General features: G+C 38.9%; 1 protein-coding gene across 1 annotated transcript; it reads left to right on the forward strand.

Annotated features, from left to right (window-relative positions):
• The first annotated feature begins 997 nt into the window (after positions 1-997).
• Positions 998-27225, forward strand: EMP1 (epithelial membrane protein 1). Its single transcript, XM_066596223.1, has 5 exons — positions 998-1151; positions 22368-22478; positions 23402-23504; positions 23823-23966; positions 25515-27225. The coding sequence occupies exons 2-5, from the start codon at positions 22401-22403 to the stop codon at positions 25664-25666; spliced, it is 477 nt and encodes a 158-aa protein (XP_066452320.1). The 5' UTR covers positions 998-1151; positions 22368-22400; the 3' UTR covers positions 25667-27225.
• The last annotated feature ends 254 nt before the right edge of the window (positions 27226-27479 follow it).

Here is a 27479-nt window from a genome sequence, read left to right on the forward strand (position 1 = left end):
GTTGCTTGTTAGTTTCTCTCATTTACAAAAACATGCACACTCGAAAAAATGTAGCTTGTTTGTATAATCATACAGTTAATTGTTAAGAGGGTTGACCAAGCTAATGTCTTTTTTTTTTTAATTGGTCATATGTGGACATGTTACAATGAAACCGACCTTCTACTTTACTTGTATTAAAAATTCTTCTCCCTTTATGCTCATTGAGTTTCTCATATTTTTGGTCATGGCACATGGATTTGAAGCACAGCTCTATACGGAGACCATAGGAGCTCATCACGTGGCGGCTGGCAGTAATGGATGTGGAGCTGTACAAGTACAGCACTAGATATATGTGATGAAGCAGCTTTGGTAACGACTGCTACATGGAAGGAACAGTGTTTGGTACAATGTACAGGTGATGGGAGGGGGGACCTATAGCCGGAGCCACAGCTGAAGCATTTACATCTGGGGGGACTCTAGAGTCATAAACACTGTTCCTGGAAAACTTTGCGCTCTTTAAAACTTCTAAACCCTGCAGAGAACTAGATCTGTTACTGGGCTCATTAAACCTCGTTAATATGTTGTTATTAAAGCTTCCTTTAGTGGAAACAGTGGTCATAAATGGGGATGAATATACAATTAAAGTTAATAAAAAGTTGCTGTAATATGTTTACATTAACATAACCCCTTATGGCCAATACTAAAGTATGGCTTAATCCTGGACAAGCACTTTAAGCCCACGATTTCAGTTGTTACTACTATAAACGTCTCACTTCATTACCACATAGTCACCCACATCTCATTTTTTTCTTCTATGTTGTAAATTTCTGTTTTTATAAACAAATCTGTTTCCCAAGGATTCTCTGTGCCTCATTGTGTATGTTTTAGTCATTCATTTTCTTTCCACCTAAAAATGTAACTGTGACTCATACTGTACAGAAGGTAATACAACTTGTCTGCCTCCTCCCATACCTTGCAACTGTACAGCTGCCAAATACTGGGTGTAGCTGAATTCCTTGCTATTTCTCTGCATATATGTTCCTATAAAACCCACACAGGCACCTCCCTAATTGCATCATAGAGAACCTATAACAGCTTGGGAAGTATCTTTATGCAAGTATTGCCATTCACACTTAAAGTGAGCAAGGACTTCAGGAAACAAACTCTTCAGGGTAAGCTCTAGTTGAGAAATCATGCAAGCTGTGACAATGTTAATGCAGAGCAGCATATCCACAAGGTCCAACTCCTTGTATGTCTATCTGAAGTTTGAATGTGTTTGACTTTAGTTTTCTTTTTCGTTTTTCTCTTTTGCTTGTCTGTGTAAGGCTGCATTCACACACAGGATTTTGCAGCATCTTTGCTGCATTTTGAGATGTTTTAAATGTTTTTTTATGCTGTGTTCAGGTGTTACTTTAAACTATATTATATTATTATATTATTGAAAAGTCTGCCTACACAGCATTTCTGTTTTTGTCATTTCTATGTTTTTTTCAAAACGCAGCATATGCGTTGGGTGTGGTGTTTTTCTGATATTTCTCCCGTAGCCTTTTCTATTGCACTTGAAAAACATCAGAAAATGCATTTTTAAATGTTACAAAATAAAAAAAATGACACAAAAGACACTTATAAAAAAAATCTGTGAAAAGCATTCAAAATTTATGGTGTTTTTTACAAGCTTTTAAGATCCTTGAAAGAATAGTGTGTGAATGAGCCTTATTGTGTTTTAGTTCTTCTTGGCATTATTGTTACTGTTAGACCTATTGTTATCATTAAATTGTTTCAGTGAACCAAGTAGGAATATAAAACAGTGTTTTTGGATTAATTTATGCAGAAAGTACGTCTGTATACCTTGTATTTGTCTAGGAATACTGAATGTTGCCCATGACAACCTAAAAAAAAGGCGTTAGCAGGTGCCGCCCCGAGACACCATATATGATTGACCATCTCTAATATGTCAGTTTCAGGAGCTTTGACAGCTTCGCCATTTTTGGTTTTATCCCATACATGATTATACAGAAAATTGTATATACTTACATACAACTACAATCTTAGGGCTTATTCACAAAACTCACACAAATATGAACTCTATTTTTGTGAATGGATTCATTCATATGAGCATTTTTTAAAATTTAGTTTTCTACTTTTCATTGCAGCGGGAAAAAACTCAGCATGTTCTATCCTTTGGCGTTCCCTTGTAATGTCTCACACATTGTTTTCAATGGGACCTTTAAAGCCAGTGGCATCACTGTAATGTGAATGTGTGCTATCAAATGTAAATGTAGTGCAATTTCTTTAAATGATATATACTGTATGTTCTCGAATGTGTGTGGATATGTATATATAGTGAAACCTCTCTAAGAGACCTTTTTAAGAAGCCTGCCCCTCGTCTAGACCTGAGTTTGGCTCTCATGAGAAGACCTCACCTCTAGAAGACTGTTTATGACTGCAGTCTTTCATGGTCATCTCAATGAGATTTGACTGTATACTACCTGTACAATATATAGAGTTTTCTTTAATCCCAGGGTCTTGTTGCCCAAATAAAAAATTGCCACTACCAAGATGACTCCACATTCTGCTGTGGATCAGGATTGCTACCTTGATTGCTGGACTTCTGCCATGGGTGATGATGCAGTTGCTACCTCATATAGTGATGCTTAATCCTGCAGGTGCAGTGAATGTGGGATGCTTGGCCCAGAGAATATGGTTTAATATCATTAGGAACAGGGTGAAACATTTGGTTTTAGGCCAATTTGAGGAAAATCATAGGAGATTTAGCAAGCAAAGGGATTGAAGAGTTTCTGATTATGTCAGTAAATTATATTAACCCTTTCCAATCCACTGTCTGACGTCTAAAGACATTATGATTTAAAGCTGTACAGCTCCGATGTTGGAAGACGTCCGTCGGGGTTCTCTTACTGTATATTGCCAGCCTCTCTGCTGTCGGAGCCTATCCAACATATCACCTCATGCAGTACTGGCTTAGCCAGCATATAGCGCTGTTGTATAACAGTAGAAAAAGAGTAAGCCCCCTAGGAAAACCAGAATACAAATTGGATTGGAAAGGGTTAAGTATCATAATAAATAATACTGAAGGGTCTACAATTACTAGAAAGGAAATTGACAGCAGAAGGTTTTGATACATTTCCTTAATTTTAGAGATTTCTTTCTCTGAAACAAAAATCTAGGCAACGTGATTGTTTATATAAGAATCTAAATCTTTACTAGTTCATTTATTGAATATACAAAATGATTTTTGGGCAAGAATGCAAGTAAAATGTACAGAGCACGGTGACCCTTGTGTTGGATGGAAATTAGTGCAAGGGTTGCTCAGAACTGGGCGATGCTCACAGATTGGCACAAGTGTTTTCCGCATTCTAGTTTGGATGCCATTTCTTAAAGAAGACCTGTCATGTGGTAAAGCCAACGAGGCTGGCTACTCTTCAGCCACTGTCCTGCTAACTCTATTGCTGCTTTTCATGATACTCATACCCCTGTTTGTCTGTACAGCTCTTCTTAGATCCAACTTTTACTGCTGTGAATCTGTCAAATGGGTGGTTCCCATCACTCACTGTCAATGGGTGAAGTCATACTTGATCAATGATTCCACATTTCCCATTGACAGTGAGCGTTGGGGTCCACCCACTTGACAGATTCACAGCACTGGTAGCCAGATCTAAGAAGAACACATGTGGATGAATGGAGGAGACTGTTTCGAAAAGACTGGCAGGGATAGAGTCAGTGGGGCCACAACTGCAGAGCTATGCAGCCAGCCATTCTGACTTTACCACATGACAGGATCTCCATAGGCTTCCTACACATGGTCGAGCAGGATATCGGGCCGTGAAACTCGTCCAGATATCGCACTCGTGTACGTGCAATGCACTGGTGGATGCAAGATGTTCTTCTGTAAAAAACAAAACTCCCAACACTTTGGTGAGATTGCAATCCCCGCGTCAGAGGATCAGCGAGTGTTTTCCATTGTTTTCAATAGGGAACCCTGCATTACACGCCGGGCGATGTATTTCAATGAAATGCACAGAGATAGGATTTGCCAAGTTTTCTTCACAAATGGGGTTCATATTCGTGCATCTCACAATGCACAAACTTGCGCATTTTTCACAGCTGTTTGAAAGCAGCCTTAGGCTATCGCACACGTTTTAGCACATTTTACTGGACTTTTTTGTGCTGCCAGAAACCATTCACATTGGCGCAGGACAAACCCGCTCTGTGCTTTAAGAGGCTGTGTAGCTAAATTAGTCCCAGTGTTTTCGATTTACTTGCAAAATTGCACAGCTCAATGTGCAATTTCGCAAGAAACGGGTGCCATGGGTGCAAAAATGTGTGCAAAAATAAAGCATGTCACATATTTTTTTATGCACGTACAAAAGTCTGGATCCACCCATTGAAAGCAATGGGTTCTATTCTCTGCTCAATGCATACGCAAATGCACTTGTGTGAAGCCGCCCTCATGAAATTAACTTAACCTTATTTAAGGACAGATGAGTATGATATACCACAAATTTGCCATGTGCATGACATGGAGAGTAGAACCCATTGCTCTATCTTGTGTGTGTATGGGAGGTGCACAAATATGCACATCTGCCAGCACTATGCACTAAGCGCAGTGCATACCCCCAATCACCAGCATCGGGTTAGCACCAGGTTAGGCAAATTACCTTTTTAAATCAGGGTTGGGATGATTCCTCTCTTGCCCTTGTGAATGAGCTCCGTATTTGTGTAGGCACAAGCGCTAAATACACTCGTTCACTGGGCAAAAAAATTGCGCAGGAGCAAGTGTTACACACTCATCTGTCGAAACCCTAAGACTAAATACTTATGTGCAACACTGTCTACTGTTGTATCCAAAAATCAATTTAATGACCAGTTAACAGTTTCATATGCTTGTGCTGCCCTGTTCTATTTCCCCTGCTAGTGTGAATCCGCCACTACCATGATATTACAGCTCCCGAACCAGGTTCATCCAAATTAGCCAACAATTAAATAATAACAACTATGTTTTTCCCATCAAACCCATAGTTTGCAGTAATTCTATAATGAACAACACTAATTTCCAAGTAAAGTGCTGACTCACATTTATATGTAGTATGAGTGGAGGCTGATTGGTAAGTCAGTGTAATAAAGATGTTTATGTGAAATAAAAGTTGCGTTAACATAGCAATTTAAAAGTATAAATTATAAGAGAGAGAAAAAAAAATCACGTAGACAAGACAAGGTGGTGTGCAGCTTATTTCTTGCCAAACTTGCATAACTGGTATAGTCACAGACAATGTAGAACATTGTACTTCTGCTGCCTGGTTTAGAAACGTTAATACCCCAACTATGTCATATTAGGCGCTTATATTATAATTACCAGTGAGGGATGATTTCCATAGCTTACATTTATTGGACATTCAGTCATGGCAATAAAAGTACCAACCTACTAGTCATCTAATTACCTAATTAATGAACCATTGACTTACTATAGCATTAACTGTGAAGAAGAGTAGAGCTGTAGAAAGCATTAACTTGATACTTGTCATTACCTTATGATAACTTTACAACAATGTACTACAATGCTGTAAGATTTTTTCATACGTCAGTCATGTTAACAACTGCTGCATCTGTACATACTGGCAACACCGATTCTATGGCACTTCATGATGAACCCCCATTGAACTGATATTGATGATCAAGGATAGGTCATCAATAGAAAAAAAAACTCCTGGAATCCCCCTTCTATAAGGGTGTAAGATGTGGTATAATACTGGTTTGTTACTGAGACTGAGGAAGATAAACTTGAGAAAAAAGTAAATAAAAACTTCCTTGGTTATTTCGACTTAATCTATACCATATATATATATACACTTTTAAGCATTAATATGCAGACGTCCTGTGTGATAGTACTTAGATGTCAGCTGTGCCAGTTAATTGACTGCAAAATGTGCCTGATGGCCCCAGGCAGTTCAGCATTATTCCTAGCAGGTATGTGCTGAAGCCTTAAGTGTACAATGACCTCGGGGCTACAGCAGTCTCATTAGGAGAACTCTCTTCAGTGCACTGATATTCTAGCAGGCAAGAACACGTATCTAAGTTCGTTGTCAGTATAGATATGGAAATCACATGCAGCGTAAAATCCAAGCTGCAATTTTTATGTGTTGTATCCCTCAATGTTCGTACCTATAAGAGGTTGTATCATATGATAGAGCTCATGGCGTGCGGGAGGGGAGTGTTCCAGTGGCTATGACACTCTCCTTTCTGCACATGGTTTAACCACACAACCAGGGTGGCTTCCGAGTGGCTGACAGCACATATCTCGCAACTTAGGCTGGGTTGCTTAGGATATTGTTTTGCAGTACACAGTGAGTCAGAGAATTGCAAATCTGACAGAAGGGCGGGGTGGTTGCTAGTGTGATATGTGCTGCTTGTTATCACATGGTAGTTACACATCACTAGTATGACTTAACGTCTCAACTTCATCTCTCCATTTAAGAAAGTAGGATTCTTGTAATGCCGAGGGCTTTTAAAAGAACATTGTATACCACTGTTAGCAAATTAGTTTTGACCATATGATGGAGTTTACAAAATGACAACTATTGTAGGTGCTGGGAACATCTGTTCACATATTCATTCACACTACTTTGTATTATAACAGTTACATTTACATGAAACTTATAGGGACCTTTTATATGGGGCAGAATGGCCTGTAAGCTGCGGTAAATTACGCAACTGTGGATTTGGATAGGTCCTGCAGTGTAATTCCATCCCATAGAGTTCAATGACAATCTTTCATTCGTATGTGTGGTTATTGTACTGAGATATGTTAACATTCAATAAAGTGCAGAATGAAATATACTGTCCAATAACATATCACACATAGAGGAGTATACTGTTTATTATAATGCCCCACTGAGTACCCATACTGTAGTACAGTCTCATGCACACCGCTATATATAAAACCAGTTGTATGGGCTCTCACTGTGGTCCCTATCCGCATGCCCCGCTAGGTGCCATATGCTCTGAGTTGTTCACCCCTTGTATCATGCCACATGTGGCCCCATAGTACAGACATCACTTTTACAATACTTGATAGTTGCAGTTTACCAATGCCTCTGCTGTACCTTTAATATTCCGTGCCCCAACATTACAACAAATACAATACTACCATTGTGTGTCTTAGCTTCAAAATTCATTTGTATGTTTATTGTTAGCAACATAATGTTCAGTGTAAGTTGTTATATTTAAACCAGAAAATTAAAGTGACCCTCTTGGTCCTGGGACAAAATTCTGTCCCAGGACTAGAAGGGGGTTATATTACCTGCTGTTGTTCTTCTTTATCAATGACCCTCCAACATGCTAATTGAGAATCCCACTTGCACACAGCCCAGATGGCCACTATAATTTTCTAGCCACCTATTGCACGCTGCTCAATGATCACATGAGCAGTGCGGACCAATCAGAGAACAGGTATAGTGCATTTGTAGTCTAACAATACCTAACCAGCTAAATCCTTCACGAGCTCTACAACTATTACTACACTTGGGATACTTTTAGTCAGGGCTGAATGCTTATACTTAAAGTTCAAGTTCTTGTTCAGACTTTGTAAGTTGGTGTCTTCTATTTTCCTAATTATTACAAGGTACAGAATATGCATAGACATATGCATGTGGTTCCTGTTCTTGGTTTTCACTCGTGTCTTTATTTATTACTAGTTTACATAGGAAACATCGTTATGTTGAGTTTATTTAGTTATCAGGAAATATTACCCAGTACCACTCAGTAAACAGTGGATGTTACTGACTTCTAGAGTTTCATAATGTCCTACTTTTGTCTTGATTGGTAACCAAACCTTCAATTATTATTTCACTCTTGAGGTGTAAAACTCATGAACAATGTTTTGACAAGCATCACGACACGCAGCATGTACTTAAATCTGACAAGTGCAGTGAGGTAGATGGGTAACTGATACACGACTAGGCTATTTTGTAACAAGATCAAATGTCCGCCATGCTATTTTGCTGATGGCAATTTATCCGTGCAGGATAAGTTTCACAGTTTACATTTTAAAAAGTGAAATGTTACCTTTCCATGACTTAGGAGCCTAAATATTTAATGTTTTCTCCATATAGCAAGCCATTTCACAGGTCAATGCTAAACTTCAACATAAATCTAATCTTGCTAAGACGATATATGTAGTATATATATATATATATATATATATATATATATATATATATTACACATTATGAAAGATTAATGGCATTTGGACGTATTAATTCAAACTATAGCAAAAAGAAAATAAGATTACTTTATACTAAATGCTTGGATCTTGCCCAACTTGGTGAAAGGTGTTCTCCCACAAAAGACTTATCCCCTATTTACAGTGAGAGGTGCCCCAGCAGTTTAGTTCAGCCCTGGAGAATACACATTTAGCTATCCTGGAGATAAGTGATAAATATTTTCTTTTTCAACAACACTTCTAGCTACGTATAGAGACGTGTGTTGTTAAAAGCACAAAATATGAGATGGGTCACCAGGAAGAAAGAAAGAAAGAAAGAAAAACAGCTGAGAATTTGGCCAACATGAGTGACCAAACCCTTTGCAGTTGGGTGTTGGCTCATGCTAAAAAAAATATTAGGAAGTGTTCTGCACAGCAGGCTGATCGAGCTGAGCGGACACATTAGGGGCTTACATTACCCTATGAGTACAGACTGGGATGGTGCCAATACATGTTCTGTAAAGCAGTGCTTCACAGTATTCAAGGTGCCCCCTAGTTGTTGGTAAGAGGCAGCCAGAGAAGCAGTTTTAACAAAAGTGGTAACATCCTTCTAAAGACTTTATATGGCTACACAAATCTCTGGTTTAGCAACAAAACACACTACTTTTATGCTAGTCATGGACTGTCTACAAGCAATAATGACGGTCAGGTGTCACCAGGATTCCCCAGTAGAAAAGTTTTGAGAAGTCGCACTATGGATAGGCTGTATATTGTGGCGGCTCCGGCTCGATTCTATATAGATCTTTTGTAGATTGTGGCGGCTCCAGCTCCATTGTATATATATATACTGTAGATTGTCTTGGCTCTGGCTCTATACTCTATATAGATATGCTGCCGATTGTGGTGGATCCAGCTCCATTATATATATATATATATATATATATATATATATACTGTAGATTGTCTCGGCTCTGGCTCCATTCTCTATAGATATGCTGTAGATTGTGGTGGCATCATTCTCTACTCAGGTACAGGCAATACTTTGAACAATGATCGTCAGTCTATTCCTCATTGACAACTGATACAAATAGGTGACTATGACAATGACACCAGGTTCATCTAAAAATAACACCTAACTAGACTCACAGCTAAATAGATGCAGGTTACAATAGTACTCTTGTGCTACTATGTTTATACTAATTTACAGTGAAGCAAGTGTTCTCTCCCTACTCGTAATGTAAATACACCTGATGATTTTAGTAGTTTTAAATAATAAAGGCATTATATTCTTCAACAATTTAGTGACGTCATATGCACGACTTGGACAATACAGCTTTTGCATAGCCTAGCAAGTTCTAAAAAAAGCTGCAGTATAAAGCAATAATCTTTAGTCATAGATAAACATTTGCTGATTTATTCTAAGAATACTGCATAATTGAAGTATAAGTATGTGGCCATTTTTGTGTTATTTAAAGGGGTTGTCCCGCGGTGAAATCGAAATTTTTTTTTTTCACTTACCCCTGCATTCTGCCCTGTTAAAAAGAAAGCATGGGTTAGTTTTTAAAAATGGCATTGCGCTTACCTGCATCAGCGTTCTGCAGCTTCTTCTTTTCTTCTTTTAAAGATGGCGCCGCTGGTCTTCTCCCACGGTGCACCGCGGGTCTTCTCCCATGGTGCACCGTGGATTTTCTTCTCCTTCCTTGCGTTCCACTGCCTATACAGCCACCTAATTGGCTGGAATCGGCACACGTGATGGGGCGGAGCTACAATGACGACGCGGTGAGCAGCTCTCCGGCACGAGCGGCCCCATTCACCAGGCAGAAGCACGGACTGCGCAAGCGTGTCTAAAAACGCCAGAAGACCCCGAAATTAGACGGAGCCATGGAGACGGGGACTCTAGCAACGGAGCAGGTAAGTGAATAACTTCTGTATGGCTCATATTTAATGCACGATGTACATTACAAAGTGCATTAATATGGCCATACAGAAGTGTATAACCCCACTTGCTGCCGCGGGACAACCCCTTTAAGCCTCAATGCAATACAAAACTGGAGGCCATACAGATAATGTCTGTGTAGGCACTCCATTTACACTGTATGATTGTCTTTATGGCACCAAGAATCACTCTGCAGTACAGCTTTCATACAAGATTCAACAAAAAACTTCTATATGCATCAGTATAAAGTTGGAAGCATAGAAATCTAATAAAGCCTAATTGAAGTCTATGGATTGCCACATTACAACCATGTACACAGAGCTTTACATAGCCTAACGATAGAACATTTGCAGCCACATTAAGCATACACCAAGAACTGTAAATGTGTCTGATAATCTAGTAACTTCCAAAACCATACTATAAACACAGCAATAATTAGACTTTGCAGTACCTAGGACCATTACACAGAACAAGCAGTTGTGCCTCTTGTGTCAGCCCCATTTCCTCATAAATTGTAAGCTCTTGGGAACAGAGCCATCACTCCTATTGATCAAAATGTTTACTTGTTAAATTTTGTATGTAATGTCTGATTTTTTCTGTTCGTGTACCCTGTGATTTGTTATAGCGACTCTCCGGTACTGGATTCTGAATTACAAGGCAGAATTACTATGTACCACATGTTTCAGTTCAGCTCAGTTTCTTCCACTGTGTGTATCAGATCTTTATGAAATGATATAGGGGCATATACACTAAAACCAGATCATCTAGTTTCCACAATCACCATGGAAATTATCATATATTGCTTTGCTTCACAAAGCAAATCTATATAAAGCATAGCAAAAATAATACAGGTCATTCCCCAATGTTCAACAAACTGCCCACAAAACAAAGAGGAATATTAGAGTACAAGTCGTCCCTTGACCACAGGAGCAGTCAGCCATGGAGCTGATGGGGATCTCAACAACCAGCCCCGTGTGTGTGTGTGTGTGTGTGTGTGTGTGTGTGTGTGTGTGTGTGTGTGTGTGTGTGTATGTGTGTGTGTGTGTGTACGTGTATATATATATATATATATATTTTTTTTATTTTTTTATTTTTTTTTATATATATATATATATATATATATTACACAAATACCTCTAATAATGCCAGTTGTGTATGCTTATTTGTCACATTATCACAATCATGAAATAGAAAGAGAATATTGGCCAGGGCCCTTGTATAATATATGTAGTGGGGTATAATTAGCAATATGGTAGAAAACATACAGGCAATCTGACTTGATATCTCTGTCATTTGCACAGTAATATACAGCCTATGGTGCTTATCAGCTCTCTGTAGAAAGGAAATATATAAGGTGGGGTGCAAACCACAAAGTAGCTTGTTCCTTATGCTCAGCACAGGCCTTGTATACAATTAGCTGCTGGGAGTGATCCTGTTCTGGTAATTAAACAGTGGGCATTGAGTTTTGGCTTTCCCTGAAGGTTGACCAAAGTCCTCACTGTACTCACCAAAAAACAAATTGTGCAAATACCCTGCAATTGTCCATGAATTTATCAATCCCTTTAGTCAGTAAGAAAATTTAATTTTGTTCCTTGAGCTAAAATTTAAAAAGAAATGTCTGTGACAAGTTTAGATTTAGAAATCAACAAAGGACCCTGAGATATGAGCGATACCTCTGGCTTTTTACCCACTTTAAATGAAGGGAATTCTATATAATATAATACAGGCTCAGAAAATGATGGCCACGTGTTTGCTAAAATAAGTCTTACTCTCTAACAGCCCCGGGTGCATTTCTGTCATTTTCAAGATGAAAGGCTGGATGCCTGCGGCTTATTGTACAGAGAATATATTCTGCAGTAGAGATGATTCACTGCATAGGATCATTTACAAGATGACCGTTGTCATTGTGAAGACTGAAAGGAAAAACTATTCACTATGTATGAGAATAATAATACATTTTATATAGTCCAATTATGATCTTACGGAAATGCTCACTGTTAAAATGAGAACGACATTCGCTGCAGATCCCAGTAAAACATTGCCATTTACATCATGTAAGGTACATACGATATATTAGCTGGTGTTTGATCTGCCAGAACCAACTTACTTGGTAAGGTACACAACGCACTGCGCTGAAATATTTTTGTGTCGTTTTCAAGAGTGTAATTAGATCTTATCAGAGAAATCCTTACATATTCTCAAGCCGAGGCATTTAATACCACACATTAAATGGAACTTGTCAGGTCCACTAAGCTGACCAGACTGCAGGCCGCACAGTATAGTGACAGACGTGCTGATTTCAACGTTATGTCACTTATACCGATCAGTTTAGTAGTTCTGCAATTCTTACTTTTGAAACTTTTCTTCACTGGAGATAAATCCTGTGAAGTGTTTATATATATATATATATATATATATATATATATATATATATATATATATATATATATATATATATTCTTTTTTATATATATAGCCCCACCCCCCCACCCCCCTCTTCTCTCGAAATGCTGATTGGCAGGTCCTTGGAGGGACCTGCAAATCAGCATTTGAAGGGAGGAGGAGGGTGTGGGGAGCATATATATGAATATGCATGAGTTTCATTGGGCTCATCTCCAGTCCAACCCTGCAAAGTTTTAAAAGTAAGATTTGCAAAACCACTAAACCTAGGCTTCTACCCACTGCCCGGACAGCTTAGGGGATCTGACAGGTTCCCTTTAAATATATACAGTGCTATATATAGTAATTATACAATAGCTGTACTAAAAGTGTACTTAGTAAGCATAAAAGTTTATGAGTCCTGGATGTACTTCTGTCAATACTGCTGGCAGTGATATAGCTTTTATAGTTGTAAAAACTTTATAAGAAAAGGGTGATTTCGTATTGTCTGAAGTTATACGTCTTGGGCAATGACGATAAGAACTTTCTGGCAACTCTATGTACAAAAATAGTTCACATCATGTGAATCACATGTCATACTGTTTCAACCATTTACATACACTTTATTCAGCTCATAAGTTAAATATGTCCTAATTAGTGATTTCATAGGAGCTTAAAAAATGATTGCAGCATGTGCCCTGGGTGTTAAATGCCGGGAAGGCTACTAAATAGCCATTCTGCTTTTGTGAATGGATTTGGATACCCAGCTAGGGCAGCACTGAGAGAAGGAGAACTTAACTATTACTCTGGGTAAAGACTTGCCAGAATGTAAGGGTTAGTTCTTTCTAGACTCCCAAGAGACTGTCTCTTGTTATGATACTTTGTTACAGCAAACGTTGCTATTGATTTTTGTGTCAATAACAATGCTAGGCTCTTCTATAACAACTTGTTGAAGACCTGTGTTTGTTATGGTAACATGTTGGTACATTTACAAAAGCCAATGTGCATAACCAAGCATGTTAGACAAAATATATCATAGTGTCCTTTCCCACACAGAGAGTAGTAGTTACATGAACTACTGACTTGATCCATCACAAAAATAGAAGGCAGGGTGTATCATTGAGGAGATGATGTGACATGTGAGCAATGACAGCTGATTTACATTCATTTATCCTTGTTTGATATTGATGCATAGTTATGTACATGGCTTACAATTCTAGGTATTTAGATCACTTTATTATCTGTTTGTACTTTATATACTGATGTATGTGATCCAGAAGAATACTGCGCAAAGGACAATAGGAACTATTCAGTTACTCATTTACGCTAATGACTAAAGATTAACCGTACAGTATGTGTCACTAATTTTGGTTTATTTTTAATACATTCATAATAGAAGGAATGTGCTATCACTGCATTTATACGTGTGTAAGTGCTTAACCCTTTGCAATCCAATTTTGGATTCAGGGTTTCCTAGGGGGCTTTCTCTTTCTGCCATTATACAATGGCGCCATCTTCTGGCTAGAGCCAGTACTGAGGTATGGGACATGCTGGAGAGGACCCTGACAACAGAGCGGCCAGTAATATACAATAAGAATACCTTGCCAGATGTCGTCTGACATCGGAGCTGTACAGCCTGCAATAAGAATGTCTGAAGACGTCAGACAGTGGATTGGAAAGGGTTAATAGACTCAAGGCTTGTTTGCCCATGTTATCCAGTAGGTGGTATCCAGCTTTTACACTACAAATATTAAAAAAAGCTAGACATTCAGAAACAATTCTCTTATATTCAACTTCCTTTACAGGATTCTTGCTCCACCCCAGATTGTGGGTGTATTTACTGTAGATTCCAAGGGGATTAGTTGCTATATTACAGAAGATGCAATAAGCCAAGAGTGACATATCATGAAGGATTATTAATGTTAATTTTTAAGTTTAGTTTAAGCTCATGCTTTCATACAATGTAATAATTGCTGTAGTGCATTTGTAATAGAAAATGAAAACATGTTGTCACATTAAAAAAATATCCAACCATTTAATGTATGTAACATCTGTGCAGACCTATGTGTCTCCATAATTACATACATTACAATCATGTGTTATTCCACTCCCTCCTCTTGATAGCATACAGGCAGCAAGAATGAGGAGGCAGATGGAGAAATAAAAAATGGCAGCACAATCACACATATCCTTTAAATGCGAGCTGCACATTAAATATACTTCAGTTTGCTGTTAATATGGGAAAGAAAACCAGGTGAGCAGCAAAATGTATTCTGTAAAGTCATTTCAATTTAATGAGGGGATGAGAACGCTGTGTTTAGACTTGCCTCACGATGCACATGGGAACTACATGTGCAAATGGGTAATCCTGAAATATGACAAACTGCAGGCAACACCTACATCTGTGAACATGATTTGTATTCTCACTTAAGTTACATATATTCAGCTCTACACAGCACACAGGTAATTAAGAGAAGATGACTGATACAGATGTTCTAAGTATCAATTATTGTGGCACCAAGATTGAAAGAATTCTTTGTAACCAATTACGGCTCGGAAAAAATCATTTGAACCATAATCTTTCATTGTAAACATGGCCAACGATTGAACAAGGAACGATAACCCATCTGCTTATCGTTGGTCGTTCAGACATAAAAATTATCGTTCAGTAGTTCACAAGTTATTACGTGTAAAACGCGATTGTTCAGTTGTTCCCATTCACTGCTACAGTCCTCTGAATAACCAAGGATCGAGTGACTGACCAACAGATCTAAACAATTATCTGTTTATGTAAGCTGACTACATTTTAAAGCAAACGACTCTGTCATCATTCGCTCGTTCCAACGATTTCTAATTCCGTGTAAAAGCAACCTAAAGCTATTTTGAAATGAGTCAGAAGTGATATACATCCAAATATTTGTATCGTGCTACAGTGTTTGTATAACTATATGTATCTATTGGTTCTATGTATATAGTAACATAGTATGTAAGGCTGAAAAAAAGACATATGTCCATCCAGTTCAGCCTATTACACCCCAATGTTGATCTAGAGGAAAAAAAACAATGAGGTCGAATTTTCCACATTTGAGAGAAAAAGTTCCTTCCCGACTCCAGTATGGCCATCAGAATGAATACCAGATCACCGACTGTTCTGAAGTAATCAATGATATAACATATAATTTTGTTACATTCAAGAAAGACATCCAGACCCCTTTTACACTCCTTTATAGAATTCACCAACACCACGTCGTCAGGCAGAGAGTTCCATAGTCTCACTACTCTTACAGTAAAGAATCCCCTTCTATGTTAGTGTAGAAACCTTCTTTCCTCTAGATGTAAAGGATTATGTCTGTGTTGTCCCCTGATATTTTTAAACATAGTTATTAGGTCGCCCCTCAGCCCTCCTTTCTGTAAACAAAACTAGCCCCAATTTTGATAATTTCTCTGGTTATTGTAGTCCAACCCATTCCATTTATTATATTAGTTGTCCGCCTTTGTACCCGCTCAAGCTCTGATATGCCCTTCTTGAGTACCGGTGCCCCAAACTGTCTACTATATTCATTGTGTATTCTGACCAGTGACTTGTAAAGAGAAAGGTAAATGTGCCCGTCATGTGCCCTTAGACCTCTTTTGATTCATCCTATAAAGCTGCCTGACACAGGTTGCTCCAGTTAAGTTTACAGTTAATTAAAATCCCCAAGTCATTTTCCATGTCAGTTTTGCCCAGTGGTTCTAAGTAACTTTGAAGTTCTATGGACTAACCCACTAACATCCAAACGACTGCATAGAATTAAAATCCCTCACGCTTGTCTCACTTCATTTTTTATTGGCACATAATGCCACTACTACAGAGTGCCTTGTCCTCCTGTCACTTCAATATTAACTCAGTTAAATTTAACATTATGTCAAAACTCAGGGTGTCGCTTTTGCATGCTGCCAGAGTCCCTTATGGGAAGGTACTCCCCCACTAGACAGACATCACTGTTATCGTCCCTTGAGTGTGCACACTTAGTCCACCAGAGACCGGTTTCACATATCTGGCAGCTTGCTCCTTGTCCCAGATCCATGGTACTGTCATTGGTTTCTGGGATCAAGTGCCATGCAGGAAATGAGTCTCCCTCCCCTACCACATGATGCGCAGTTTTAACTGTCATCTTTGGCCCTTTATGCATTAAGGCCCTGGTGGTAGTAGTCACTTAGCCAACATGGGGATGCTGCCGGTGTGGTGCCTCTCTGGAAAGGCCTCCACCACCTTAAGAACTGGGCTGTTGTGGCTCTTCTCTGCTGCTTCTTACTGTTGCTGCATCAACACCACTTGTGGCAGAGCTACTTGCCTTTAATAGTGCACCTGCAGGGTGCAGAGAACCTCCTCACTTATTAGGGAAGAAGGTATGGCTTAGCCTCTTTTAACTTCCCTAAAAAAGTGGAGTTCTGGGGCAGTGACATGCTAGCTGCATCACTGCTGATGATGTTGAGGGGTTCAGCCTCTTCCACAGCACTTCATGGCACTCAACCTCCGACACTTGCAGTGCCTCTGTACTGTTTCCCTCCCCCTGCCTGACCACTTCAAAGAAAGGAGGCGGGGCTTACACCCGGTTATCACAGCACCTCTTCTTCTCACAGGTCCCCTCCCAATTGCATCACTAGCAAGGGGTGGGGTTTAAGTCAGAGGGCCCTGTCAAAGCTGCAGAGCCGCTACAGTAAGAGGCGAGCGAAGGCACTGCTCACACCTCTTACACAATAATGAACCCTTAATATAACCGGGTCCCCATTTGTCCAGTAAAATACATCATTTGCAGCAGACTAAATCTTATAGAGGATATGTGTAATAATAGCACTGAGGTTTACAACTGAGAGGATGTATATATATTTTGCACAGATGAAGGGTGAGCCCTCAAACATTTCTTTTGGTGGGCTCAAGAAAACCTACTCTGACCCTGGATGCAGCTATTATCACAAATATCTCCTTTAAGAGGTAATTACAGAGCTACACAGCAACAAAGTCAAACGGTCTGCCATTTCGACATGAGACAAATAACATAAATGTAGACATTGAAAGAAGACTTGACTCTGCCAATCCAAGACATTGTTCTCTGCTTAGTGCAATACAGCCGGTTACAATGAGAATTTGGTTATTACTCATCTGAAAACTTACTTTCTGAGGGTTTATGACACACAGATTTTCTATTTTAAATGACGTTTTTTGAAGATATTGTATTTCTTCCAGTTTTAGATACTTAGTACGGCACAAACATTCTAATTTAGTCCAAGTACTTCATAATGTGAACCACATTCGATGCCAGCTCATGTTGTAGCTGCTATAGTTCTATTTTACCTTCAACTAACTTCTCTGAAACGAAGTGTTACATCAACACCCATGGAAGCAGCAAATAGTTTGTTTCTTCTTACTGCTATGATATATATAAAATTACAACCCATCTAACCATGTAACTTCTTGCAGTGTGCCAGAACACACCCTTTGGCAGGTTATTGCAGAAACTACTGGACGTGGCCCAGAACAGATTTAAGCCGGGGTGTGGCATGTAGAAGAACTCCACAGCTCTTGTTAAAAAAAGCCTACAAAACAAATAGATCATAAATAATAGAATATTACTTCTTCCTAAAATGAAGTTCGACTCCATATTTTATCTGTTAAAGATAATATGACATCTCCACCCAAAGTATATGGCATTGTCATTGGTTGATTTATACATTTGATGTTAATTCTGACCAGGCTTTTATGGGAGCCTCTTGCTCATTCACTAATCTATTCTATTCTTCATGGAAAAAGTTTGTCATAGTTGTTGTCACACCTCCTCTGCCAAAGGGGCAGCGGCAGTGGCTCAGTGGTTAGCACTGTTACCTTGCAGCACTGGGGTCCTAATTCAAATCTGACCAAGGGCAACATCTGCAAGGATTGGTATATCTGGTTCTAACTCTGCAGTGTGCCATTGGTGCAGTTTTCACCCCTTGAAGTACAATGGTAAAAAACACACAGTAGCTCTACAGAAAAACCACAGCCAAAACCACACCATTTTGACCACTACAGATTTTTAACATATTTTCTTCGGGTTTCCCACTGTCAAAAGCTTACGGCGAATGCATAATGTGTGATGGTAAAAGCTGCAATCTGTGGGGTAATCTGGCAGAAAGTCATAGAATCATAGAATGGTAAAGTTGGAAGGGACCTCCAGGGTGATCTGGTCCAACCCCCCGCTCTGTGCAGAATACAAGTGTTTGGCTCCCTGGCAGAATTAAGTATTTTGAGTCCCTTTAAGTCAATGGGCTTTTTGAGGAAACACTGAAGCGGCTTTCCGCTCTGACATATTCCTTCCTATTAACTCAGAATTCTCTAATTCAGAATGGGTTTCCTAGACCGGACATCCAATTTTTATAGCTTGCATGTTAAATGCTCTTTACATCAAAATGTCTAGATTTTTGAGTTGCCAATAGTTGACAAATGAAACTATACATTGCTTTTTCTCATTAAATGGCAGCAAACAGCAAATCTGAGTAGAACAATAATGAGAACACCACACATTTACTTTTCAGATGAGCAAGCAGACAGGATGAGTGTTTGACTTGGCTTAAACACTGCAATGAACCCTACTTAGAGATGTAATCATCATGGTGTTTAAAGGGATAAATCTATTTACTCATCAAACTATTGTGGTTGAGTGACTAGTTTATTGTGAACTGTTTACTGTAGACACTCTGATTTACAGCGATAGAGCAATGTCTCCAATGCTTTTGCATTATTAAGTTTCTCACTTAGCAGAATACACACGAATGAATAGGCTTGGTGAGGAAGTTATTCTTTCCTATGAGGACTTTTTTTTTTCCGAGAAAAATCAATATGATACAATATGTTCATTCCTGAGCATGCAAAGCTCATGGGTAATCTAAATTAAACACTAGGAGTGTAGCAATAGCTTGAATATTACAATATGGATACAATGCTGCTTCTAGTTTCTTATTCCTAATTACTTCTGGGGGTATATAAACAACATAAGAACTAGAGTAACTTTGTAAATGCATTGCATCCTCCATCACAATCTGAATTAAAGCCCAGTGCTGCATTCATAATTCTGCTGGGTTGATCTTGGAAACAGCTGACAAGTTTGTGACCATACACAACCATAAGAGTTTGGCGTAGCTCCTATACTACAAGGGTGTTCTTATATCAGACACTGTACAGAATAAGAGCAAGCTATGATGCTGAACCAACAATGAATGCTGGTAGGTTTCAGCTCTGAAAATTGTAAAATTGTGAATGCAGCTTTGAAATATATAATATGGATGAGAACTCGGGATCAGTACAAGATAAGATATGCAATGTACATGCAAAGATTCTTAACTTTTTATGTAGATTAATTATATATGTCTCCAACTGAGTTTAAAAGTAGAAATCTGCTTTAGTGGGGTAAAAAGGCTGTATTTTATATACAGTACCAGACTTTTGTTCTAATATTGAAAAATTACATATTTTGGGGATGTATTAGCTTGCTACATCGGTAAATAAAATGTTCAGCACCCATGCATCTCGCATTAGCGCACTACTGAATTAGAGAGGTGTGGCTACGCTATTTGTATAGTGGGCATAACCATTCAAAGCGAATCACAGCAGTCGTGCTACATAAATAGCAAAGCCGTGCATCATGTGACAGAGCAATAAAAGTAACGTGCCTAACATCCATGTTGGTGCTGCTACACCTGTACCTAATCAATGGTGATTCATTAAAGATAAGGGATCGCTCATCCCTATAAACTAGGCACATATCCGCCAATATAATTCTTCTCACTAGGAATGCTTGTCTGTGCTCTCCTAGTCTCTGTGCTGATGAATGATCCTGGGTATCAGCTACTAGTGATGAGGATATTGCTAGAAATATAGTGTATATTGTAGAAAGCTATGAGGAATATACTGGTAAAGGTCTTTAGTGGCACAAGGAGTAAAATGATGCTTTTGAACCTCGTGTGGCGCAGAGTGCTAAAGGTTGCTGGTTTAATCCCCGCGTTGTTCAGGTAGCCGCCTCAGGGGCGACTCAGCCTTCCATCCTTCCAAAGTCGGTAAAATGAGTACCCAGCTTGGTGGGGTTATTAAATAAATTACTTGAAAGTGCTGTGCAATAAGTTGGCGCTATACGAATAACAAGAATTATTATAATTAATTTAATTGCTTTGACTTTGTCCTTTTCTCGACACCCAGTTGTCTATACCTTCAGTCAACTGTAGGAGAACTGACTTTGTATAAAAGCCTAATGGGGTCTGGCTATGATGTAAAAAAAAAGGGCTCCTTCACACGGGCGCAATGTATTTGAGCTGTGAACGACCCTTTTATGTACTCATAGGGGTGCATTTTACCGTACTTTTTGTAGTAGATGAACACACCACAATTTAAATGAGTATTTAGCCTAATGAGTTCCACATATGTTTTTTCTTCCGCAGAATTGCTCAGCGTATTGCACATGCATTTATGCATCCCCCAGAGACGTCTATGGTTACCTTTGGTGCATAAATGCGCACAAAAGTAGAGCATACTGCTTTTTTTCCCACATGCAGGAAATGCACACACAAAAAGAGATGTGAACTCACTGAAATCAATGGGTTCTATTCTCTGCGTATTGCGTGCGCAAAATTTGCACACGTACAAATACACCTGTGTGAAGGAGCCGTGAACGCATAAATAAATTCACTTTCAGTGTAGGAGGTGTGTCCGTGAATCACACATACCAGTGATGAAATGATACTACCTCACCCATAAGGACACTCCTTGAGGTTGCAAGTTCAGGTTTTTAATGAGCAATCTACAGTAGATCTCACCCAGTATTCCATCTTTATCTGTCAGTATTTGCCTTTCTAATGCCATCTCATTACTCATAATTAACAATTTGAATTTCCATCTTTCATTCTTTAAGTTAACCTGTTTATAATATTTGTCTTTTTCTTCCCTTCAACCTTCTTGACTTTATGCAATGAAACACTACAGAGCTCCAAACCCCTAAATCCTCCTGTCCTTCCCTCTTCTATTCCCTTCATCTTACCCCCGTTATTCTTGCTTTTGTTGGTCTTCTTAGGCTCCTACCCTACTCCTTTACTGTCCTGCATCTACTTTCTTAATCTTAAAGGGGTATTCATCCATCTTGCATTGTTATATCGCTAGGATAAACCATTAGATTATGTTCAGCGGGGCATACAACCTTTGGAACCCTAACAGATTCTGAAAATAAAAGGAGGACCGAGGTCCTTTTGGTATTTCTACTGTTGAGTGACCCTTCTGGTGACTTGCTGTGCATTACAAATCCTGTGAATGGGTTAGTGCTTTGACCCCTAATTCTTTGGGTCGCTGGGGTCCTGGCAGCTGGACCCGGGCCACAGTGACGGCGTATCCCAAATAATAATCTGCGTTGGTGAGGGTTGTACTTATGTAACAAGCACATCACAAGTGGAAATGTGTTAATAATTCTATTTCATGCTATAAATTGTGCTACAAAAGTACCAGAGGAAAAACGCTGCCTCCCCCCAACCCCCCACCCCCCAACCATGCGTGGTCTATCTATTACCATAATGAGCACTTTAGAGTTTAGTCACATGATTGGTTGTGTATATTAGCTGACAAATGAGTATGCTAGTCTAATATTTCACAATGACCCACTATGCAATTATTTTAGCTAGGCCTTACCTATATTTGTTAGCTGTCACCCAAAAACAGTACGTTTTATTGCATGGCTAAGGCAATTGTGGGTATTTGGCACAGTCATTTACTACATCTTTCTGCTATGTATTAATATGTATGACAATGTCCAATGATTCTTCATTATTCATGTGAGATCATCAGTATTATTCTATCTCCTTCAGGGCCTGTTGTGTTATCACCAGCAGTAAACCAAGATGTTGGTCATCCTAGCTGCCGTGTTAGTGGTTCATGTCGCCGTCACCATCATGCTTTATGTGGCCACAATTTCCAATGTAGGTACTAAAACAGTAGTAAAATAAATTGCCTGTGTGTTTATGTTAATCAATAGTGTATTACGAATTTGCATGAATATGCTATGGAGATGAAATGAATGAACAGAGAAACTTGTAAAATATTTCAGCCAGCAAGTTACTAATTTGGGGGTACAATGATTGATGTGAATCAATAGAATGTCTGTAGAACGCTGCAGAATATGGCATTGCTATGAAAATAAAAAATGTTATATAGCGCCAACATATTATATTATAGCACTTTACAAATCAAAGGGAACAGAGACAAAATAATACATATAATAATAAAGGGTTTGTCCAGCTGTAAACTATTGTTGGCTTGTACGCCCAGTAATCTTGCTGATCAGCTGTTTGCCAGGATAGTGTGTTCATGTATTGAGCTGATTTTTGCAGGAGGCAGACAGCTCCGTTCTTACTGCAGTGGCCGGGCTTGATATTACTAGTAAAGTGCCCATTGAAGTGAATAACAAGATTGCCTGTAATACCAAGCTGGGCCACTGCAGTAAGAACAGAGCTGTCTGCCTCCTGCAGAAATCAGATCTCTACATAAGCACACCAGGCCAGTGAACAGCTGATCAGTGGGTGTCCTGGACTTCAGACACCTGACAATTTACTATTGCTGGCCTATCCTACAAATAGGCCGTCAATAGTTTACATTAATTGACCTGTCTAAAGACAGAAGAGCAGGTGCAGATCATACTCACAAACAAAGAAAAAACTCCAGAAAAATTCAACTGCGATTTGGTAATATTTTCAGAAAAGTTGGTTTTACAAAATGACGGTTTAATATGTATCTGAATTTGGAAATGGCGGCTTATAATGTTTCATATAAACGATATGTTGACTGACATGAAAGATACAAGGATATGTACTGACTTGTATATATTTTGGTTTCTGTGTTCCAGGTTTGGCTAAAAAATGCCGCAGGCAATTGGTCACAAGGAATATGGATGGATTGCACCAATGGGACATGTGTAAACGTACTTAACCAAATTGACGGTGCTCAGCGTAAGTAACTATTGTTACTATTCTGATTACTTTTGCCTCGTTGTGACACCACCAAACAAAGAGTAATATATAGGTTACAGCTATGGATCTTACCATTATATATTCTCTACATACAGTGCCTCACTAAGGCTAACCAAATATATTCAACATTTATTTCTGTACATATCATGGAAAGATTATTCCTAGAATGTTCACAGACCATGAGATAATTGTATATCATCAGATACACATAAGTTTAGAACTTTTCTCTGATGCCTGGTAGGGCCAGAGCTTCTGTTGGTATCCAGCTAATCCACTGCTATTATTCTTCTCTTGCAGACCCTTCAATGAGGGCAGTGGAATCTTTCATGATCCTGGCCATTATCTTCTGCTGCTTTTCATTGATGGCATTTATTGCGCAGCTCTTCACACTGGGAAAAGGATGTCGTTTTTACATTACTGGAGGTTTGATGTTTGTCTGCTGTGAGTATACATACTATACAGACTATACTATAAATGGAATGCGTCCTTGTGTTAGCCTCTAATCATATGGGCACTTGATTATAGTCTTATATAATGAAACTAAAAGGAATAGGTCATTGCACTCTGTATGATTTTACTGCTACTACCAATACTCACCAGCAGAAACTTTCATTTAAAACAAAAATCAAGGGCTTCTCTTCCGGTTGTTAGATCATAAATATGTAACTAAATAAAACTGCATCCACTTCCTGTTGTTACGTCTCAGTGTCCATGGCTCTCTTTAAATGGACAAGCCCTTCAGCTTTTACATGAATTCTTAGATTAGAAAGGATACAAAGTCACACTAAGGCTCTGGGACTCTGATTAACCATAGTGAGAGCTATTAGCCACTAATAGAGAAAAATTGAAATGGTGGTGAACCTTCCCAGAAGTGGTTGGTGTATCATAATTTTACCAAAATTGCATCAACGACTCCTTCAGGAGGTCACGATGAACCCAGATGAATATCTAAAGAACTGCAGGCTTCAGTTGCCTCAGCTAAGCCCTCATTTACACAGAACAATTGTCTCTCAAAATTCACTCAAACGATGTCTTTTGAGCAATAATTGTTGCGTGTAAATGCTACCATTGTTTGCTTTTCAGCCGAATGATGATTTTATGTTGAGTTTAAAATCCATTGTTTGGCCGGGCAGCTGATAGCAGGGACCACACGCTGTGATTCTCCATGGGAGCGCTGATAACACTGTTTTCAGCAACAGAACAAGGTGGTTACATGCAGATAACAGACCACCTGCTGTTCTCTGCATACAGCCCAGGAAAGCTCATTTACATGCAAATGAAGCTAATAAGCTTCTAATGGGCATTAGTGCCCATTAGCAGCTTATGCAAAATGATCGCTCAAACTGTCATTCTCCCTAACTTTTGAACAAATTTTGAGCGATCATCTTTGCGTGTAAATGGGGCTTTAGTCAGTGTACACAATTCTACAATAAGACACTGTGCAAAAATGGAATCCATGGGAAAGTTGCAAGGCGCAACCCACTGCTGACCGAAAAGAACACAGTCTTGTCTTGCACTTGCCAAAATATATTTAGATGACCTCCAAGACTTTTGGAATTATATTCTCTTAACTGAATAGTCAAAGATAGAACTTTTTGGAAGACATGAGTTCCCGTACATCTAGTGTAAAGCTAACAATGCATTCCACAATAAGAACATCATACCAACAGTCAAACATGGTGCTCGTGGTAGTGTAATGGTCTGGGGCTGCTTTGCTTCTTCAGGACTTACATGACTTGTCATAAATGATGGAACCATGAATTCTGCTCTCTGTCAGAGACTGTCTCCCCCTCTGTGTGTGACCTAAAACTCAACTATAGGGTTGGTTACTTAGGGGCAAAATAAGAATGGATTAATTCATTTTTGCCCTTGCTCGCAGTTTAGCTAATAGCAAAAATAACCTTTAACAGACAGAAGTGGGCGCATAGCTAGTACATTTATTAAGCACTGCATTATGTAATCTGATAGCCATTTTTTCTTTTTTTCCAGTCATCTGTATTCTTTGTGGAGTTTCCATCTACACAGCCAGATTTGGACACACAAGGGGGACGTACCAAGCATATTGCTTCATTTTAGCATGGATCTGTTTCTGCCTCAGCTTTATACTTGCAATCCTCTTTATGGTTCTGCGGAAGAAGTAATTTCCAGTAAATCTGCATCTACCCCACAGCCTGTGAACCGTAAATTCACTAGAATCCTCAGTGTGCCAACATAATAAATGCTCCATCATGATGTCATAGGCAAGAGGGCAAAAACAATGGGTATAGTCTATGAAGGGCACACAAAAAATCACTACGTTTTTAATAGAATTGCCCCCATTTGAAAGCAGAATGGCAGTGGGGAAGCCATCTAACGTATAAGCAACAATATGTTGCAGCAAACCTCTAGTTTTCTAAATTTAGGGCTTTTTAACTGAAATGAAAACTGGTACAAATTGGGAAGTACGTGTGACCTGCGAACAACGTAAAGTCTTTTTATTAATTTAATTTATTTTAGTTTTAGGTGCAAAACCTTTGTATCAGGTTGTGAACTGAGGACATCTTGTGGTATTGTCCTAGTACTACATGTCTGCAGTACAAGACCTCCTGAACTGCCAACTCAATTTGTTAGAACAGGGGTTGTTGCATTTTAACAATTAAGCAATATTTTTCTGTTTTACCTTTGTGATGATAAATACTTTTGCGTGCAAAAACCCAACCTACAATTGATATCATTTGTCTAGTTGACCAATAAAGATAATTCCACGTGTCCAGGGCACAAAGGTCCTACTGTCAGGAAAGTTTACAAAGGGATCATTAATTTTACCTCAATATCAAAGTCATTCGAAATATAGTCAAATAATATTGTTAACACATATATCATGTTTGGTTTATCTTCGTGTAAAGTGCCCCATTTCCCAGGTCAGACATGTATTACGTGTGATACTGGGGAAAACGACACCTTTCATATTCAGCTATTCGGAGAAAGTGTTGTTGCTTTTTAAGAACATACTGTATTTACACAAGAATGCCTTATGTAATAAAGTATCATGTGAAAATAAAGTGCATCTCCATGTTTAAGTTTTACTGTAAAAGGATTCTGAATGGTTATATACGGAATATATTGTCACATAGGGTTAATAAAGGGATTTCTAAAGAATTACGGTGGAGAGTCTGATGAGGTTAAGGAAAAAAGCCTGTATTATTGTAGATGTAAAACAAATCAATGTTTATTCTGATTCGACAACTATCACATCATACAGCATTATTCCTGGCAGACCAGAATGAAAACCATCTTCATCTTTGTGTTCAGAGCCATTTATCCCCTACTCCCCTAATATCTCAGTTTTACTCCCCATGAAAAAACTATTCTGGAGTATCTTTTATTAGAACTGTGTGTTGTGCAGTTCCTCTGTTATTCCTCATGGAAGTGTATGAATAAGGCCAGGCTCACACAGGCTGATTCCAATTACGGAATCCGCCCAGATTATCTGCAGCAAAACGCAGACATTGAAAAGCATGTGCTTTTGCTTTTACGCTCACACTTGCGAATACGAATTTCTACCGCGGACTCTGAGTGGTCGGCTTCCATTGTAGTCAATGATGGCCGTCCGACCCACAGACCATAGATAATTAACATTGCCTATGGGCTACAGGTACCGGTGTCATCGCTAGACAATGGCACGGGAAATACAAATATTGTGCAGGAAATACGAATATTTTTTTAAAAAACGCTGCGGTTATTGCAGTAAATTCAGGTATGTAGAGTCGCCGGCCAGGCTCCAGACAGAATCCACTGGTAGAAAAGAGCAAACTGCTGAACTTTTGTTTTCAATTCAAAAAACGGAACGAAAACATCAACATTTTTTAAAAACATCCTTTTTTCCATTGTAGTCAATTGGAGGCTGAAAAAAACAAACCTGAAAGCAATCCTTTTTCATCCGTTTTAGACAATTCCGGTCTTTCTAAAACAGGA

The sequence above is a fragment of the Eleutherodactylus coqui genome, chromosome 3, assembly GCF_035609145.1.
Source record: "Eleutherodactylus coqui strain aEleCoq1 chromosome 3, aEleCoq1.hap1, whole genome shotgun sequence".
In the NCBI taxonomy this organism is placed as follows: Eukaryota; Metazoa; Chordata; class Amphibia; order Anura; family Eleutherodactylidae; genus Eleutherodactylus; species Eleutherodactylus coqui.

Excerpts from the sequence above, each read along its gene's own strand:
- EMP1 (XM_066596223.1), top strand. The coding sequence starts at position 22,401 with ATGTTGGTCATCCTAGCTGCCGTGTTAGTGGTTCATGTCGCCGTCACC. Across the intron at positions 22,479-23,401 it reads ATGTGGCCACAATTTCCAAT|GTTTGGCTAAAAAATGCCGC; the intron begins GTAGGTACTAAA and ends TCTGTGTTCCAG. Across the intron at positions 23,505-23,822 it reads CCAAATTGACGGTGCTCAGC|ACCCTTCAATGAGGGCAGTG; the intron begins GTAAGTAACTAT and ends CTTCTCTTGCAG.